General features: G+C 39.2%; 2 protein-coding genes across 4 annotated transcripts in view; one reads left to right on the top strand and one right to left on the bottom strand.

Annotated features, from left to right (window-relative positions):
* Positions 1 to 19,389, bottom strand: part of wnt5b (wingless-type MMTV integration site family, member 5b) — a 112,107-nt gene that overhangs the window by 36,141 nt on the left and 56,577 nt on the right. For all 3 annotated transcript variants that reach the window (XM_047390257.1, XM_047390259.1, XM_047390258.1), the window contains exon 2: positions 18,648 to 18,741. The gene's annotated coding sequence lies outside the window, so the exon portion shown is untranslated. The remainder of the gene's footprint in view (positions 1 to 18,647; positions 18,742 to 19,389) is intronic.
* On the top strand, positions 4,369 to 8,879 carry fbxl14b (F-box and leucine-rich repeat protein 14b). The gene has a single exon (XM_047390256.1). It carries the CDS (start codon positions 5,019 to 5,021, stop codon positions 6,219 to 6,221), a length of 1,203 nt encoding a protein of 400 aa, XP_047246212.1. The 5' UTR covers positions 4,369 to 5,018; the 3' UTR covers positions 6,222 to 8,879.

Here is a 19,389-nt window from a genome sequence, read left to right on the forward strand (position 1 = left end):
CTAAACTGATCTATTTTGCAACATCAGGAGTCTATTAATAGGTCAATTTCAAAATAGCATAAAATGATTAAAAATAGGCTGTACTAGCTGGCTAAATACCTTTAGTGTTATGTAAAGACATTTTTATTCAGAGCTGAGTTATTTTATTTTCTGTTGGGATTTGAACAACAGTAACAGTGATCTGGATTCCTCAACATTTCTGCTTTTAGGAGGGTCAACAACAATGCATTTAATTCTCTGTTATTTATTTGCAACACTTTAGGTGAATACATGGAATAACAGGTTTTATTTTTATAGACTAACTGACTTCCATTAATAATTTTTTTTATATAACATGCCTTTTTTAAAATTAGCACGATGCGGTATTGTCTGGTTCTATTGTTTTTTGCATAGAGAGGAATGAAAATGTTACTGATATTAGATGGAAGATATAAAGTTTTCATAAATTTTACAATGGAAAACAGAAATCTTAGATGAATAATAAATAAGAATGTCATACAAAAGTTAATTTAACTGCAGCATTTAAATTAAAAAGTAATTATTTAAAATATTTAGTTCTTTTAACTTTAGTATGAAATTAGAATATAACATAAGAATATTAAAAAAGGGTTTTTAACACGGAAATATTATGTTATTGTTCTGTTGTGGCCTAGACAATCATGGGGAAGGCTGTTGGTTTTCCAGTTGTCCAGCAGATCCTCACTGATACTCTCTATCAGGAAGTTAAGACACAAAAGGCTTTTGCTAAAGAAGCTGGCTGTTCGGAAAGTGGTGAATCCAAATATATTAATGGATGTTGGAATGAAACATTGTGTTGGAAAAAGGTGCACAAGGAACAGGGACAAATGCAGGGGGGGGGTCTGAGAGTCACGCTTGAAGAACCACTGTGTGCATAATGTAAACAGGACTACAACTGTTCCATTCCTTAAGTTCAGCCAATCCTTAACCAATGACCAATGGCGTCGTTTTAGATGAAATTTTGAAATCAAGCTCCTACAATGTGGAGGAAGAGTGAAAAGGCACAGAATCCAATTTGCTTTAGGTCGAGTGTGAAGTTTGCCCAGTCAGTGATGATGTAGGGAGCTGTCTACCTGGAAATTTGTATAGCACTTTATGCTTCCCTCTGCTGATGAGTTTAATGGAGATGCTGATTTAATTTTCCAACAGTACTTGTCACCTGCCCACTGCACCAATATGCACTTTAATGACCATGCTATCTATTATCATTCATTTTGGTTGTGGTGTTTTATTTACCTTTTCTGTTCTGTTGTGTTCCTCTTTCGTGCCTCTCCTGGTCCATCTACAAGAGGGCACTGCCTGGCTGACAGCAGATATGCACATGATGCTCATCAAGCCTGTTGAATGAGCTGTGCTGCCATATGGTCCTTCATCAGACTATTAACAATGGAATGGTAATCTGCTTGCTGAAACGTACCCTGTGCTTCCGCTGTGTTCCTAGACTACCTACCTGTGCCTTGCTGCATGTGTCCCACAAAATGAGCACCTCTGAGCTTCAGACATACAGAGTCTGAAACTATGAAACTGGTTAATTTCAGTCCATTTACTAATTATAGACTGTGTTTCCATTACCAGCTTTCACATGAATGCCCTCTGCTTATCCACAAGCCACCAATAAACTCACCTGTCTGTCCACCATCCAACTGCGTCCAACCAGGTTCACCAAACTCAGAGAACTGTCATCAGGGGGTAAAACACACCTGATGACACACCCTGCTATAAGAAATTCTTTAAAAATTTACCTGAGTACTAATGTCAAATTACTTTCCTTAATTACTTACCAAATTACTTACCTTACCATTCTTGTTAACTTGGCTTTTAGCTCTCGTAGATGTTCCACAAAACTCAAAACAAGTGCTTTAGCTCTAAGAAAAAGCACTTCCCTTGGTTCAGAAACAAGCTTGCAACACAATAGGTATCACTGTGCTCCACTGCCCAAACAACTAGTCTGAACTAAACCCCACACAGAATCTTGGGTTTGCCAAGAGAAGATGAAAGACACCATAACCAACATTGCAGACGAGCAACTTGGGCTTCTTTACCACTTCAGCTAAGCCAAAGGCAGACAACCTCCATGCCTCGCTGAAATGTTCCAGTAATGCATGCAAAAGGAACCCTGGACAAAAACTGAGCACACATGAACACACTTTATCTGTAAGCCATCAAAATTAACAGCAATAAATACATAAAATATGTCACTGTTTTTGTAATGAATGTGAAAATATAAGTTTCCGACTGAAACAGATTTGCTTTTTGATATTCAAAGTGAGTAAGATGCCCCTTTGTTTTTGCTGTCATTTAGTTGTGAATACATTTTGTTAGACTGAAATGGATAAAAGTAGACATTTTATTTAAAAAAACAATAACCCAATTTAGTTTTAAACTTTAACAAATGTGATGCCTTTGTACCCCACAACAGGATTTAAATGATTAGCTAAACACTCACTTCTATCCACACATTCGAGGATTTACATTTTAAAATGCATTCCTATCCCATTTAAACATGTTGCACTGAAAAATAAAAGCTTTTGATAAACACCTGAGTTTTGCATCAAAAGTAACCGATTGGATGGAACCTAGGAGAAGAGTGAACGTTTTAATTTTCCATGTAAAGATAGTAACTGTAGTTTTTTGTCTTGGGGATAGAACGTGGATATCCATAAGTAAACATACAGATAATAAATGATTCTTTACACTGTTCTTTGTACGCAAACATGCAGGCTGGACTCTTGGTTTGATAAGTCCAAAAGGATATAATATTCTCTAAACATTTACTGTAGTTTTTGAAACATTAATGGACTAAATAAACAATATAATAAAACAGGAATTTATTCACTTCCACTACTATCACCTAAGAGCAAATATAGTCAAGCATGAAAACTTAATTGCTGCCAGATTTGAGATGATAGTATCTTATGCAGTGGTTTGCAGATTTTATTACCCTGTCCCCCTAAATGTGGCCAACATTGTTTGGATTGTGTTTGGTTAGCAAACTACCATTACTCAGTGGGTTTCTAGGGAAGGAACACACACAAAGACACAATGACCCAATGTGGCCTTGAAATTTCCATCTCAAAAATGTCATACTTATCATACTCATATTTTTAGGATCATCAAGTCTTCATAAAATTCTCATAAATTGTCAACAAAATATTTACCTAGTTGGGATTTATTATTTATATGTTCCTCAAAGAATAAAGGAACAATCCTCAACTTGGCTCTGGATTTCCCATTCTATGGGGGTAAAGGGACAGATGTTAATGTTTTTATGTTTTTGCATCTGCAGAGAGAGTATGAACATCATTACTTTGGAAAACCTGGACTGTTTTATAAGTTATTCTACATTAAATGGATCATTTAAATTAAAGTTTGGGATCTGTATTACTTTTATTTTGTTTGTAAAATTTTAAAAAGTAAATGTGCTTTGTTTGGCATCTAAACAGGACTTAGTCAAAATTCAGCTTAAAAAAATGATCTGATCTATGATGAGGGTCTAGAGGCCAAAAAAGCTATGAAATATCCATTTTTATGATGAGTGTCCATTTATCTGTGTCTGTCAGTAACTCAAAAACAGAAAGCATCAATGAAATAGTCGGATGGATGGATGGATGGATGTTAGACACAGATGGATAGCAGGCTGGATGGATGGATAAATGGCTTATGGAGAAATAGATGTAGACTACGGATGAATAAATGGATGACTACAGAATAAGAAGTATGGAAAAACCTTTTTCCAATAACTATCCAGTCTTGGAAAAGACTACCATTAAATACTTTTGCCGACGTTATTACTTCGATAATATTGTTTGTTTTTTTTTTCAACTAAAGGAAGAGGGAGGAAAGTGGAGCGCACAGACTCGGACTGAAACAAAGAAGACCAGTGTCAGTTTCTGGGCCGTTTGGGAGATTTCGTCAAAGCAACCACAAAAATCAGCAAGATGAAGGAGGAAGACGACATTTTCATCACAAATGCACAGACTAAAGGGCGACTGTCCTATTGGCTTGTCTATGTTTCCTGAGCGGTCCTTTTAAAGGGTTAAAACCCAAAGTGAACTGAATTGTAAGAAGTTGGTTTCCAAGGGAAACTGTTCGCACCGTTCCAGCTGAGGCGGGACAAACCAACTGCGTCACAAGCAAGGGGTAAGGGTGACTGGACTCAAATACGAAATAAGCTCCCACTCTAGCGGTTATTAAAACATTTAATCTCAGTTTACTCTCATATAAATTTCCATAAAGAAAATTTAAGTGTTATTGGTTATACAAAGCAGTTTTGAGGAGTTTATGTGAGCATAATTTGTAGCGTCGACCCCTCCGGTGTGGCCAGAGTGCCGGCTTTCCTGCCAAGTCGGTTTGAAAAGAGCAGACAAAGGCTTTGAGCTCAGGACGCTCCTCTCTCCCTCGCACTCTGCCCACAAAGCCAGCCTGAACTCTCGTCTTTTCCGCTTTTTCCCCCACTCTGTCATGAAGCTGCCCTGTAACCAGCAGCGCTAAGACTCCCGCTTCAGCGCACACTTCCTCCTTCTGAAATGTACGACCGTCTGGATCCCCGCTCGGCCGCCGGAGGAAGGCTTTTTGTGGGTATAATACGAGGAAGCGTCGTCTGAGAGAAGAGGGAGAGAGGGGGGAAGGATTGAAGCTTTTTCCTCCTCTCCTCCTCCTTCTTCCCTTCACCCCCTTCTTCCTGCTCCTTTTTTGGCGGATTGCGGGGTTCAAGCAGGAATTAACGTCTTTCCCCACCGTTTTTGCTTTAAAAATACCCGTTTGAATCCTGCTGCGCAACCAGACCGGATCACGTGGCACCAGAGAGAGTTGGATCGATTTTGCACAGTTCAGAGTGAGAGTAGGAGTTAAAAAACAAGAGCTGCACACAACTCCTGTTTTTCTACTTTTTTGATAACTGGGACTGTTGTTACTTTTGCATAATTTCAAGTGCAGAAGGTGTTTTTTCAGCCTTGGAGGTGTGGAGTATTGATTCTTATATGCCTGGGTTTTGAAAAACAATGGAGACGCACATTTCGTGCCTCTTCCCAGAAATTTTGGCCATGATTTTCAGCTACCTGGACGTGAGGGACAAAGGCAGGGTGGCCCAAGTGTGCATCGCTTGGAGGGACGCGTCCTACCACAAGTCAGTGTGGAGGGGGGTGGAAGCCAAGCTGCACCTCCGCCGGGCAAATCCCTCCTTGTTCCCCAGCCTCCAGGCCAGGGGGATCCGGAGAGTCCAGATCTTGTCCCTGCGCCGCAGCCTGAGTTATGTCATCCAGGGGATGCCCAACATAGAGTCCCTTAACTTGTCTGGCTGCTACAACCTAACTGATAATGGGTTGGGCCACGCATTTGTGCAGGAGATCCCATCTCTTAGGGTTCTGAACCTAAGTCTCTGCAAGCAGATCACAGACTCCAGTCTAGGCAGGATCGCCCAGTATCTGAAGAACCTAGAGGTGCTGGAGCTTGGCGGCTGCAGCAACATCACGAACACCGGGCTTCTGTTGATAGCCTGGGGCCTCCACAGACTTAAGAGCCTCAATCTGAGGTCCTGCAGGCATGTCTCAGATGTGGGGATTGGACATTTGGCAGGCATGACCCGGAGTGCAGCAGAGGGCTGCTTAAACCTGGAGTACCTGACCCTCCAAGACTGTCAGAAACTGACAGACCTGTCACTCAAACACATCTCGAAGGGGCTGACCAAGCTGCGGGTGCTGAATTTAAGCTTCTGTGGGGGGATCTCAGATGCTGGGATGATCCACCTGTCTCACATGACCTCCCTGTGGAGCCTCAACCTGCGCTCCTGTGACAACATCAGCGACACGGGAACTATGCACCTTGCGATGGGCACCCTTAGGCTCTCTGGGCTGGATGTCTCCTTCTGTGACAAGATCGGGGACCAGACCTTGGCGTACATCGCTCAGGGACTGTACCAGCTCAAGTCCCTGTCCCTGTGCTCCTGCCACATCTCAGATGACGGGATAAACCGGATGGTGAGGCAGATGCATGAACTGAGGACCCTGAACATTGGACAGTGCGTGCGCATCACAGACAAAGGGCTGGAGCTCATAGCTGACCACCTGACCCAGCTGGTGGGCATTGACCTGTATGGATGTACCAAGATCACCAAAAGGGGACTGGAGCGAATCACGCAGCTCCCCTGCCTTAAAGTGTTGAACCTGGGACTCTGGCAGATGACAGAGAGTGAAAAAGTGAGGTGATTGGGATTGTTTTGGTGTGTGTTTGTGTGTGTGTGTGTTTTTTTTTTTTTGGAATGCAAAGGGGTCACAAGGAGCAGGAGGAGTTGGGGTGAATAGCTGAGGTGGTTTTCTTTTATTTAAAAAGAGAAAACCCCTCCCTGCATCCTCCTGTGTAAGGTGAGCCTCTTCCATTTGACCTGACTCTTTTCAGCTCTTTAACTTTTCATTCTGTTTGCCCTGCAGGATGTAATAATATAAGACTTAATAGAAATCAGTTAAAATCTTACATGTTTTGAGATGTTAACACATTTGAGTTTTAATATCTCAAGAAATCTGACCTGAACCGCAGTAACTTAGCTTAATTTTCAAACAAGTTCTAATTTTCAGTTTTCTAATTGTAAAACTTTGATCCCTGACACTTGCAACCATCCAAAATCCTTTTTATATTCAAAGCAAAGAAAGGTTGTTAAAACTTATGAATGAGATTTATTTTTGCTACGAGTTCAGATTTGACGACTAATCTGCGCTACAGCCATCACGCCTAATAAATGTTTGGCTACCTCGTATGTGGTTGTTTTTAGAGGATGTATACAGTTCAAAAAGAAAGAAAGCTGAGAAATGAGACTGGTAGAAAATGTGCCTAAAGGGACTGTGGCCGCCCCCTCCCCCATCCCTCCCTCCCACCATTCTTCCACGAGTAGAGCCAGAGAAAGGAGACTAGTACACAATCTGACTACCTTTGTTAATTTAACCCTATAAACGGCACCCATTTTCTGTGGAGTTTGGTCCAATTACGAGCCGACGTTGCTTCATGGAAAATTCCCTAAATCAAGCGTCAAGCAAAAGGTTTCTCATTGTGTGTTTGCTTCATTCTTTAAGGGATAAGGTCCAACTTTAATGTCCTTTTTGGCAGGAATATGAGCATGCCCCCTGGCAAAAAACCCAGACTTGTTTTATTGTGGCTAGGCATGGGTCAGTATAAAGTACTTGCAGTATAGGTAAAAATGCAAACATTTTAAACAAATAACATTGCTTTTATTTTAAAAAGTGAAAAAAATATTCCTTCTGCTGCAAAAAAAATAGAACAATAACTGATTTTGATACATAGATGTAAATCAAAAATACAGGAAGAAATAGAGATGCACCAATCAGCAAGAGAAAGGGCTTGGCCTATTTTTGTATTTTGATGCACTTTTAAGTTTATTAAAAATTTATTATGGTTTATAACATCTGCTTTGATGCATACATCAGGATAATCTTGCCATTCTCTAGGTTTTACTTTGACTCAAAACTACTCCCAATAATCAAGAAAGCCTTTTGTGTGTCAGTCATTAGAAAACAAAAATCACAATCGGCCGGTGGGGGCACAAAGAAAATGAGAAATTGGAATTGGCCCGTAAAAGCCTGTTCGTTGCATCTTTAGAGAAGACCCTTGTTGAACTTGGCCATTTTAATGGGAGGCACTACTTCATTTCCACAACATGAAAGGCTTTTTTTTACAACCAGAACTGTTTCTGAACAGTCAAGATTTTTTTTGTAAGCCAAAGAAAATAGAAGAAAGAGGAGGAGGATAAAAAACAAACAAACACTGGGATTGGCGGGTATGGCAGTTAAGAAAACCAGAAATTGGTATTGGCCGGTAAAAGCCAGATTGGTGCATCTCTAGAAAAAAAGGGTAATTTTCATGGTTGGCGCTCCTTTGGTTTCCACACCAGTATGGTCTGTGTATTTTTGAAAAACCAAATGTGTCTTTCTTATGAACAAGGAGAAAATTGTAGAAGCCTTCTTTCAGCCAGCTCACTGGCAGTGTGCAGCAGCAGGTGGTGTAGAGGCAGAGTTGCATCACTTTATGCTCCACACAGCCAGATTTATTTAGGGGGTCTTTAAATCAGAGAAAAAAGATTGGAAGTAACATATTAGCGGTTTTCAAGCTGTAATAAATTGATATACCTTAATAATAACCGGCCCATGCCTAATTATGACAAGGATACGGACAAGAAAAGGGTATAATAATAGTTATATTACGCCTTGTAGGTCCTGTTGAGCTGTTGGTATTTAAGGGATGCTGGTGGAGATGAGTGCTCAGAGTACTTCAAATTGAAGTGTTTTCTATGTTTTACCCTTTATTAATCGCAACAAATCAGGGTTTGTCTTGTGCTCTTATTTTCCCACGTTAGTACAGACGCATTCATATTCATGTTGCCCTTACCGGTGCAGTTTTGCTTTTTCTTTCTCATTTATTCCCTCTTCTTCATTTTTGAATAAAAATACCCTCCGAATCAATTCTGAGACATGCTTAGAATAAATTGCAATCGATTATTTTTCCTTCCCCTATCCCTCGAGTTTTGGGTTGCAACAAGCAGAAAATACGTCTTTTTCTCATTTTGCCGTCCTTCTTTTCAAAAACACACGCATATTTAGACTGTACACACATGCACACGTGCACACTGACGCCAGTGTGTGCGCATTTCTATTGTAATGCAATGACCTGCTAGAAAATGAATATAAACGGATGTGCGTCCTGCTGAAGAAGCTGTGTGTGTGTGTGTGTGTCTTTGACAATAAAGAGATGTACTGTATATTATGTGTTTGTAAAGAAAAGGAATGCAGAATCCCAAATTAAATTGTTTTATATTCTTACGGTTTAAAACAATTAAAGATATTTATATAATGAACAAATCAGCTGTGTGGATTGTGTGTTGTTTTAAATTCCTCTTCAGTGAGCTCTTCTGCATTTCATCGTAACAATATGGCCTATTATTGTTTTAATGCATCATTCCAAATAGCTGCCCACATATTTAGGACCATTGTCCTGCTTATCAACAGAACAAATAAAAAAAAAAAATCTCATTTGTTTTATTATTTATGAGGAGGCTCAAAATGGATGCTTGCCGTCTTGATTTGGCTGCAGTGCCTGTGTAATTAATTATCACCATGGCGTTCATTATAGCAGACTGTTCTGCCTTGCTGATTTTTTTAAATCATTAAAGTCTCCTCGTCATTTTCAGATGCAACCAGAAAGTGCAAAGTAAAAAAAAAAAAAAAAAAAAAGTATAATGAGATTCACATTATTAAACATTTGAGTTTAATTAAGTGAATTTTCACAGAGGTTTTACCTTATAGGGCATAATTGTGCTTTGCTTGAATTGTTCAAGCTGTTTTGTTGCAGATACAAGTAAGTTTCCTCTTGCTGCTTTCCATCAGGACATGTCCTGTGTGTAAAGTGAGACACACCACACACAAAAAGGGCTCGCCAGGCCAGCTCAGTGGCCATTGTCTGCTTTTAGAAGTTTGCAACACCGGTTTTGGTGTTTTTTTCTCCTCCTTTTCCCCTCCTCTTGTTCAGTCACGCATACCAGATCCCAGACCAGGCAGGGGACCCAACCAGCACCACCACATCCCCCTCCTCACACCCCTCGACTCCCCAACCCACCCTTCTTTACCACACACACACACTCGCTCTTCCTTTTAGCATTCCACACCACTATTCAAAGCATTTAAGCATTCTCTCCCTCCTGACTCTCTGTCCATGGGGATTTAAGGATAAAGGCCAACAAGAGGGATTGTTGACTACAGGGACACACAGAAAATGTCAGTGTTTGCTGTTTTTAAAGTTCCTCTTTAGCAGGGCTTTGGTATTGTGCAATAGCACTGCAACAACATTTAAAGACCACTGGGTGCACATTTAGTCTTTATGGCAATTATTTTTGAATGTTTTGCAATATACATATAGCACAATCTACTTACAACGATGATCGGGGCCCTTTAAAAGTATACATATATCTTAAACCTTTCCATGTTTTTTCAGGTTACAACCACCATGTTATTTTATGTGATGGACAAACACAAAGTAGCACATTATTGTTAAGTGGAAGCAGAGTGATGCATACTTTCCAAAATGTTTCAGAAATAATAATCACACAAGTGTGCTAGGCATTGTATTCAATTCAATTCAATTTAGAAATACTTTATTCATCCCAAAGGGAAATTAAATGTAGCATATATTATACAGGTGTTTTCAAAGAGCCGTTGTAGATGATGATGGCTGTGGGCAGGAAGGATCTCCTGATGCGATCTGTCTTACAGCAGCAGATCTGAAGAAGCCTCTGACTGAACACACCCTGTTGTTGTACAACAATCTTGTGAAGAGGATGCTCAGAGTTCTCCATAATGTTCAGCACCCTCTACTCTGAAACCCCTAAATAAAATCCAGCAATGAGCTCGATCACTAGGTTTTCTGGTGATTGCTTCAGCCATACCATAATAGTTAGCAGGGCTCCTCTTAAAAGCATTGCTCTGGTAACAACCCTGGAACAAGCTCCCCATGATGGTTACTGGTACAGGATTTGTTTAAGTTATAGCTGTAGTTATATTAGAGGCAGTGGTTATTTCCTCTATGTTTTTACAGCTTTACAGCAATAACATTTCAACCTTTTTGCCTTATAATGGCTACCCAAAATATGTGAAATGGATGTGCTTTAAGGAAGTTTGCAGTTTACAAACCAGGCAACAGAAGAACAAACTGTAGATAGACTACAGCTGCAATCCATTCATTAGATGAATAGCAAGCAGGGAGGTATAAAAGATAAACTGACTGTTTCTTATTGTCTGACATTTGATGTGCAGACCCTCTCCAGATGGATACAGAAGACAGGGAGGTCATGTTGCATATTACTGCAGAGAAGCTTCTGCAGGATGAAATGTAGACTTACAAAGATACAATCGGTTGCATTCAAATGATAATGGGATACTTTATTAATCCCCGCAGGGAGAATCCCTCTTTGTGTCCGCTACCCTCCTCAAAGAGGTCAGAGGTCAGGGATCAGCTCCAGAGCACCTCTGCTGGAACTGCTGAGGGAGTTGGTGACTTGCTAAAGGACACATCAGTGGGATGAAGGTTGCCAGCGTTTATTGTCCTTTAGTTTGTGAGTCATGTGCATGCAGTTCTGGTCACTTTTAGGCGGGAATTTATTTTAGCATGAGATTTAATTATTGTTGAAGTTGCAAATTTGCATTTAAAATAGAGACAATTGAAAGTAAATTCAGCCCTGGCTTTTTGCAGATTTTATCACATTAATGCAAACACTATGTGCATTAAAGAGCATGGGTGCTACCAGTCTTCCCAGTGACAATGAGTTTACTTGCTAGAAAAATATCACTATAGAGCACCATAAGCTAAAGTGTTGCTCCCTAACAAGGCTTTGAGTTCACTAGTGCAAAATATTCAAAATATAGTACTCCTATATTTTCAGCCAAGCATTTCCCCATTTCTCCCTGATAAATGAAACAAAATACTACCAGTAAATCAAAACTACTATGCAGCAGAAGTGGCATTTGTACCTCATAAGAGTGTTTTGCGCAAAAAGCTTTTTCACATTTTTTCTTGCTTTCGTTGGAGTGGAGAAAAAAATCAAAGACAATAAGTGAGACAAGGCTGCAGTAGTCATGTTTTTCACACGTTGTGGTATTTGCTGGAATGTATCTGCTGTATCTGAAATAAACAATAGATGAGAGGACTAAGCTACTTTTCCTTAAACAGATTTTTATCTTAGCATATAAAACAAAACATTTTAACAAATTAAACATAACTAACCTTAATAATCTCCCACTCCACCACAACACCTTCAGTATCTGATAAGTTTCCTGTGAAACCAGAAACTACGGAGCTGGCTCAGTCCCACAAAACCCAGTCTACTCTCATTAGCAATGCCAACCTTTCTACATTACATCAGATGTGATTATTTCATTTGCTCTCAAAGTTAAAACATTTTCCAACATTTTAAAGTGGCATAACACAGGATTTGAAAATATTAGTGATTTTAGAATACATTTGGTACAACATCGGAGTGGTGGAGATGGAATGGGTTTCTTCTGTCAGGAAAATCATTCAGTGAAATGTCTCAGTAGGTCTAAGACAACAGCAGAACATAGATACTTATTTAAGCCATTTCTTTACTTCTTACTGCTCTGTGATATCTTGACTGGTCCATTTAGGACCCAACCATGAAATTCCCTTTGTGAAACATATTTTAAGTTTCATACAGGGATAAATGTATGTGAAAGCTCCTGTTGAGGTGAGTGCTTGTGTCCAGGAGGAGCATGCCGTAGATCTCCTGCCACCATAATGTTTCACAGTGGAGGAGATGGTGTATTCAGAGTGACGTGCAGAGTTAGTTTTTAACCACAAATTCAATCTGAAAAGACTCACAAAGAAACGGGATGGCAATTAGAAAAGTTTTAACGATGTGAAATTACATGGTTTTTTTTCTTTGGCGCTCGGACCTGGGAGGAAGACATGAATGCTGAGAATGAATGTCATTAATATGAACATTTGTAAGGTTTAGATTTAGAGTTGTCTTCTCCCCGATCCGACGATGGTGGAGGTGGGGTGGAGGAGGGATGAGCTAAGCTGACAAGCGAGAATGAAGGTCCTTTAAAAGCAAGGCGTCGGAAGGTGATTGGATGGAGAATCAGGCGGACAGGATGCTGATTGGAAGGCCGGGAGATGCACAGAAGAGTCATTGGAAGGTGGAGGCGGTGAAGGTGAGTCTTTCATTCTGAATTTTCGTCTAAACTCCATAAATGTTTTGCATGCAAGACAAAAGTTCTCTAATCTGAGGAGGACACCTTATTTCACATGTTTGCTTTGTACCCTTGGTGGCTTGTAACAAATTTTAACTGGACTTTAACTGGACCGTTCTTCTATAAAGGTCAGACTGTGAAGTGTACAACTAATTCTTGTTGTATCAACATATTGTCTTACCAGAGCGATTGATCTCTGCAGCTCCTCCAAAGTTACAATAGGTCTCTTGGCTGATTCTCTGATTAACACTCATTTGTGTTCTCATTCTGGACCAGTTATTCTTTTATAACCTTACCCTGTTTTATTCTTCTCTTTATTAGGTGACTTCAGCAGGCAAATTGTTGCTCTGAATTTTACTAGAGTAAAGTGGGATAAATACATTGACAATGCTTCCATTCTATAGTTATGTAATACTTTATGTAGACCTAGCACATACAATCCAAATGAAGTACAAGGTTTGGGGTTGTAATATGATAAAATTAATAAAAAATGTAAGAGGAATTAACAATTTCTTTTAATACACTGCATGATAGGTTTGTGATCTGGGATTTGTGATTGGCAGCTAGAAGCCTGCACAATGTCCAGTCTGACAGGTTCATTTTCTCACAGCTGGTGGGCAGCTTCTGGAAAATTTCATGGCTGCAACCCATGAAAGGACAGTGCATGCAAATGTTGTACATTAAAAGAGCCAAAGCACTTTGGCTTTTAACCCTTTTTTAGGTGTTTCTCTAGACCAGCTCCAGTCTGCTGTACAGAGAGGACAAAACATTTTCACCATTTTAACAATTGTTTCTGACCTAATTTACAGAGGCTAATTCCAACCTAAAGAGTAAGACTGAAATCCGCTCTTCTTTCTTAGCTCTACGTGTGCTGATTATTACCTCAGATCACCGAGCAACACACCATCATTGTTTAATACAGGTACAAAAATGTTTGCATAAATTGTATAAAAAGACAAAAAACCTTTTTTCTCATTGTCTGACAATAAATCAGGTTAAACCTTTTCTGTTTTATGTCAGTTAGGATTACCAACATAATTTATATTTGCTAAATGCAAGAATAATGAGAGAAACTCTTTATTACTTCTTTCAGATTCAAATGTTTACATACATAGAGTACTTTGCCTTTAAAAAATTTGGAAGAGCCCAGCTAACAGTGTGTTGACTTTGTGAGCTTCTGATTGGTTTATTCACAACACATTTGAGTTAAATGGAGGCCCACCTGTAGATGTATTTTAAGGTAACATCTCAAACACACTGCTTCCTTGTGTGACATCATGTTAAAATCAAAAGAAATTACCCAGCATTTCAAGCAGAGACTTCCCCAAGTTTGGTTAATCTTTAGACAGACTTTCCAGATGCCTGAAGGTGCCACGTTCAACTAATCTTGAAGTGTTTGGCTATAATGACCATTGTAGCATTTAGAGGAAAACGGGGACAACTTGCAAGCCTGAGCAAAACATCCCAATGTAAAGTACAGAGGTGGCAGCATCTTGTTTTTCTGCAGAAGAAGCTAGTGCAGTTTACATAATACATGTCATTATGAAGAATGGACATGATGTGGAAATATTGAAGCAACATCTCAGGACCTCAGCCAGTAAGTTGAATCATAGACACAAATTGGTCTTCTATGTGGACAATGACCCAAAGAATGCAGCCAAATTAGTTACAAAGTGCCTTAAGGACAGCCAAGTCAATGTTTTGGAGTCACCATCATAGAAAATTTGTGGGCAGAACTGAAAAGGTATGTGAGAGCAAGGTGTGTGTCTGCAAACCTGACTCATTTACACAAGTTCTGTCAGCAGGAATGGAACACAATTCTAGCAAACTATTGTGAGAGAAGAATACAAAATGCTTGACACATGCCTATAGTTTTAAAGGTAATTCTACCAAATCAGAAAACCTTTAATTTTTTTTAGATTATTATTATGACATTTACAGAATAGAAATAACTTAAATAACTTATCCTACAAAAAAATTGAAAACATTAGTCTGTATATGCTCCCCCTGAGTTTTTTTTATAAAGCACAAAGTTCCTTTTCATTGTTTTGCAGACAAAGTTAAATTTATTTGCCTGTAACAGCCAGTCGGTCAGCCGACTGTAAAAATGCTTCAGGATTGTCTGAGGGAGGTACAAGCATGGTTGAGAGAAAGTTTTTTGAACCTAAATAAAAGGTAAAACCGAGATTCTGGTGTTCGGACTAAGCAATCCCCTGCACGGACAGGGATTGGTTCCTTGTCCTCTTACTGCAGTCCGTTTGTGAAAAGTCTGGGTGTGATGATTGATCCTCTGTTTAAATTTGACAAGCATATCAGCGCTGGCATGAAAGTCAGTTTTTTCCAGCTGAGGACCCTTGCAAAGATAAAACCTTAGCTTCCTTGGAGTGACTTTGAAAAAGCAATCCACTCAGTTATAACATCACATCTGGATTACTGTAATACTTTGTATGTAGGTTTGGACCAGGGTTCCCTGCAGTGTTTACAGAGAGTCCAAAACGCTGCAACCCGCCTGCTTACCAGAACAAAGAGGCAGGAATTTATCACCCGTTTTTTGCACCATTCACTGGCTTCCTGTCGACTTTCGGGTGAAATTCAAGGTTTTATTGCTTGTTTTTAAGTGTTTAAACTCTATGGGCACATCTTATTTAATTGAGCTGTTGCAACCTTACAAATCACCCAGAGCCTTGAGGTCACCTGACCAGCTTCTGTTGGTTGTTCCTTAAGCCAGGCAAAAGTCCAGAGGTGAAAAAGCCTTCTCTGTGGCAGCACCCAGACTGTGGAACAGTCTCCCTTTGTCTGTCAAGTCCTCTCAGTCCTGAGGTCAGTTTAAGTCCAAACTGGAAACGTATCTCTTTTCAATAGCCTTCAATAGTATATGAAATAAGACAGGAATGATGTACTTTATTGAGTATATGTGTGGTTTGTTACTTTTGCTGTTACTTTTATTGTTATTTTATTGCTAATCTTATCATTATTAATTTAATTTTTATAATAATTTAATTTTTATTACTTATTTCACTTTTACATATTTTTATCCAGGATGCAGTAACTATTGTGGCTTTGGTCAGCTGAGGTTGTTTTAAATGTGCTATATAAGTACATTTTGAATTGAACTGAATTGATTTAATGTCAAATAGTGAGGTTCTTTGTCTTTATATAGTTCATGTAAATACTTGGTTTTAATTGTTTTTACAAACCTTTGCTCTTTACATTTTGTATATTCTGCTCTGATCATAAATTGCAGAAAGTAAACCAATCATTGAGTATGATTATCCTGCCATACATGCAGATCCTTATGTTTGGTGGAGTGATTGTTCTGGCACAACTTAATTCAAAATGTTTCAGTCCTCTGAATTAGATTGAGACCCACATTTCTGCTGTATATATATATATATGTCGCTGGTAAAACTTTTTTACTTTATAAGAGCTGCCTTTACTTTTGAACTTTGGTTTGTGTGAGTGTGAGCGTTCAGCTTGCAAGTTGTAAAAGTTGAACTGTGACTTGTCACGTTGTGCTAAAAACATTATATCCTGTCAGGCATAGAGGAACAGCAATATGTACATGTGTGAGTGTGTTTTACTGCTGTCATTAAAGGAATAGTTCACCAATAAAAGGGGAACTGGGGGTTTTCACAGCAGCGATATTAGCAGCACAGTGTTACTGCCCTCCCCCACATGCGTCTGTCTTCGGCTGCAACATCTCCCTGTCTGTTTCTCTTTTGTGACACTTTGTCTGTCTTTATGGCCTGTTTCAGACTTTATGTCTGTTGGTCTTTTTTCCTTCCCAACTTACAAACTTCTTTTCATTCCATCTCTATATCTGCTCTCTCTTTCTGTAACCCTGTTTACACCCACATGTTTCCTCTCTCTCTCTCTCTCTCTCTCTCTCTCTGTGTGATTCTGACCTTATTTGTCTCTTCTTTTTAACCATTTTCCCAAAGATCATTCTCAGCTTTCAGCCTCTCTCTCCAGAACCATTTCCACCCACTCTCCCCTCTTCCTCATTTCTGCGGCACCTGGTGTTGAGGTGTCGCTGAGGTACAGTAGACGGCTCTTTGAAGTCCCTGGGGTCCTCGGGGGTTGTGTATGTGTGCGCCCTTGTGCATCAGGAAACTTTTTTTTCTTTGCAGACAAGAACATTTGACTTTGCTTTTGATTTGGGCTTTGATTGAGGGAAAGTGCAGTCTTTGAGAGCATGTGTGAATGTGGGACTGTACAAATCTTATTACAATTGCTTCTTTTTTGTTTGTCTGGAGCAATTAGCTCTAGTAGTTGGTATGTGTAAATGGTCTAGTTTCATCATTTTTGTATTCAAAAACTTTATACGAGATCTCTAGTACCTAAAACTACATATCACAAATATAGCAGCTCATAACTGTCCTACTTTTTTGCAATCACCCAAGAGGATTAAGATGCCTTTGCAATCTAAACCTATAAACTTTACCCCTGAAATGTTATTTGAAAATCTCAAAGTCATAAACTAGCGCAGTGCTCAGTACCCCTGTTGTTGCTCACTGGTAGTCAGCTGACTCAAAGCAGGCTTCAACAAATTTATTTTGCTTACAATCAAAACAAATCAAGTTGTTTGCAAAAACTCCAGGTGAATCACCTCACTCTTAAGGTAATGCTATTTAACTACATTTGTCAAGCTATGATCAACATCTATGTTAAACAGCTAATTGTAAGTTGGGTATCCGAGTAAGTAGATGGACTAATTAACAAGTTAAAGAACCCAACAGCAAAAAGGCATAAATTTATGCGCTTCAGACTATGTATAAAAATAAATCTATGCTATAGAAATATATACATATCATGCAAAAAAGTGGGGGATGCACAATAGCACAGTTGGTAGCGCTGTGTCCTTGCAGTAAGAAGGTCCTGGGTTCAAATTTTAAAGTTACCCACCTTTCACACAATGCAACAGGAAACAACACTCGCCAATTATTACCTCCATCTTCCTCCCTCCCTGTTGGATGGAGTAAGGGGGATTCAGGTTTAGCCTAAACCGGCTCAGTTATGGTTGAGGTGCAAACAGACCCTCCATTTCTGCTAGCTGTATGACCGCTTCTCTTTTCCAATGGTTATAATCAGTCTGACTGAGAGAGGTACCTCCAATCCTTGTGGTTTTTAGTATAATAATGGCCACCAGTGGGCTCTACATGGACAAACTTTATCAGTTTATTATTTTACTTAGTACCCATACACATTCTACAATGGCCATTCCAAACCCTTTGTGAAGTGCCTTGAGACGACATGTGTTGTGAATTGGTGCTATGTCAATAAAATTGAATTGAATTGAAATTCCGGCCTGCCACTGTGTTGATCAAAAACCTGCAGACCTATCTGCCTGTAGGATTGTGACACTTATTCTGAATTTTTAAGGCAAAAAATAGCAGAAAATGCTAAATTTTTCAATTAGATATAGTTTGATCCTTACCGTTTTACTGGGAGTTTATCCATGCATTACTTTTTTGAAGGTAAGCTATCATCATTAAGAGACTCTTTAAAGTAATCTTTACAGGTAATATTTGCTGTCCACCTTGTAGTCACTATTAACTGATAGATGCAATCCTGCAAGATGATCTGGTCAACACAGTGTAGATGCTGGATGTTCCCAAATTTTATTTTTACGCATTTATTTTTTGAATACATGCAAATAGTGTAAACACTGAACCAGAAGATTGAATTTTAACATAAAACAGTGGCAAATGCAAGGTAAGGTGAGGGGGAATGGTGTTTCCCGGGCCTTATACTGTGACAATAATAAAATGTGTGTAAATTAAGGGGAAATCAATGATAAGCTTAACTTAAAATAAATTAATGTAAAGATAGGTAAAAGAAATCAAGAGGAGAGTTGCAACTTACTGGGTCTGAGGCTGGTTGGAGTTAAACCAGAATGGGGATGAGGCAGTGGGGGGAAGCACCTCTGTCCTAAAGTCTGCTATAGTCAGCACCAAACCTACAGAAGGGAAAAAAGAGAAGGCATGTCAGAGAAAAAAAACGTCAGAAAACCAGTGAAATGTGTTAAAAAAAAAAAAGAGTGAAAAAGAACAGAGGGGAAAAAACGAAGATGGTGAGGAAGAGAAACAGAATGAGAGAGGAATTTGTGAGTCACTGTTTAACTGTGGGCTGCAAGAAGTCGGCTAGCCCTGTTAAAATACTGTCTGAGTACACACTCCCACACACCAAAACTCTTCCATTAGAAAAATAGACCTAAACTTCAACAATAGCTGGCACACAAATATAGAGTATTTATGCAAAAACCTATGCCTCTCTCTACTTTACTGCCCACCAGGACAAGCTAATTATCTTCAGTTGGACATTTTAGGCAAACACACACACACACACACGTTTTCTGAGGGCAATGAACTGTTTCTCAATGTATGTTAGACATTAAAAATGTCTGACTTCAACAAGAAGGTATAGTAACACCAAAAATTACCATTTTCTTTGAAAAATATTTTCTTAATACGAGTAGCTCTTTCTCATATGGATTTCTGAGTACAACTTACATGAATGTTCCTCATTACTCAAGTCTTATTTCATTGCTTTCAGCATATAAGGTATGTGCTAAAAGTAAAATAAAATGGATAGTTCAGGTTTTATA

The sequence above is a fragment of the Girardinichthys multiradiatus genome, chromosome 17, assembly GCF_021462225.1.
Source record: "Girardinichthys multiradiatus isolate DD_20200921_A chromosome 17, DD_fGirMul_XY1, whole genome shotgun sequence".
NCBI lineage: Eukaryota > Metazoa > Chordata > Actinopteri > Cyprinodontiformes > Goodeidae > Girardinichthys > Girardinichthys multiradiatus.

Bases quoted from the DNA above. Each gene is read 5' to 3' on its own strand.
- fbxl14b (XM_047390256.1), top strand. From the start codon at position 5,019: ATGGAGACGCACATTTCGTGCCTCTTCCCAGAAATTTTGGCCATGATT.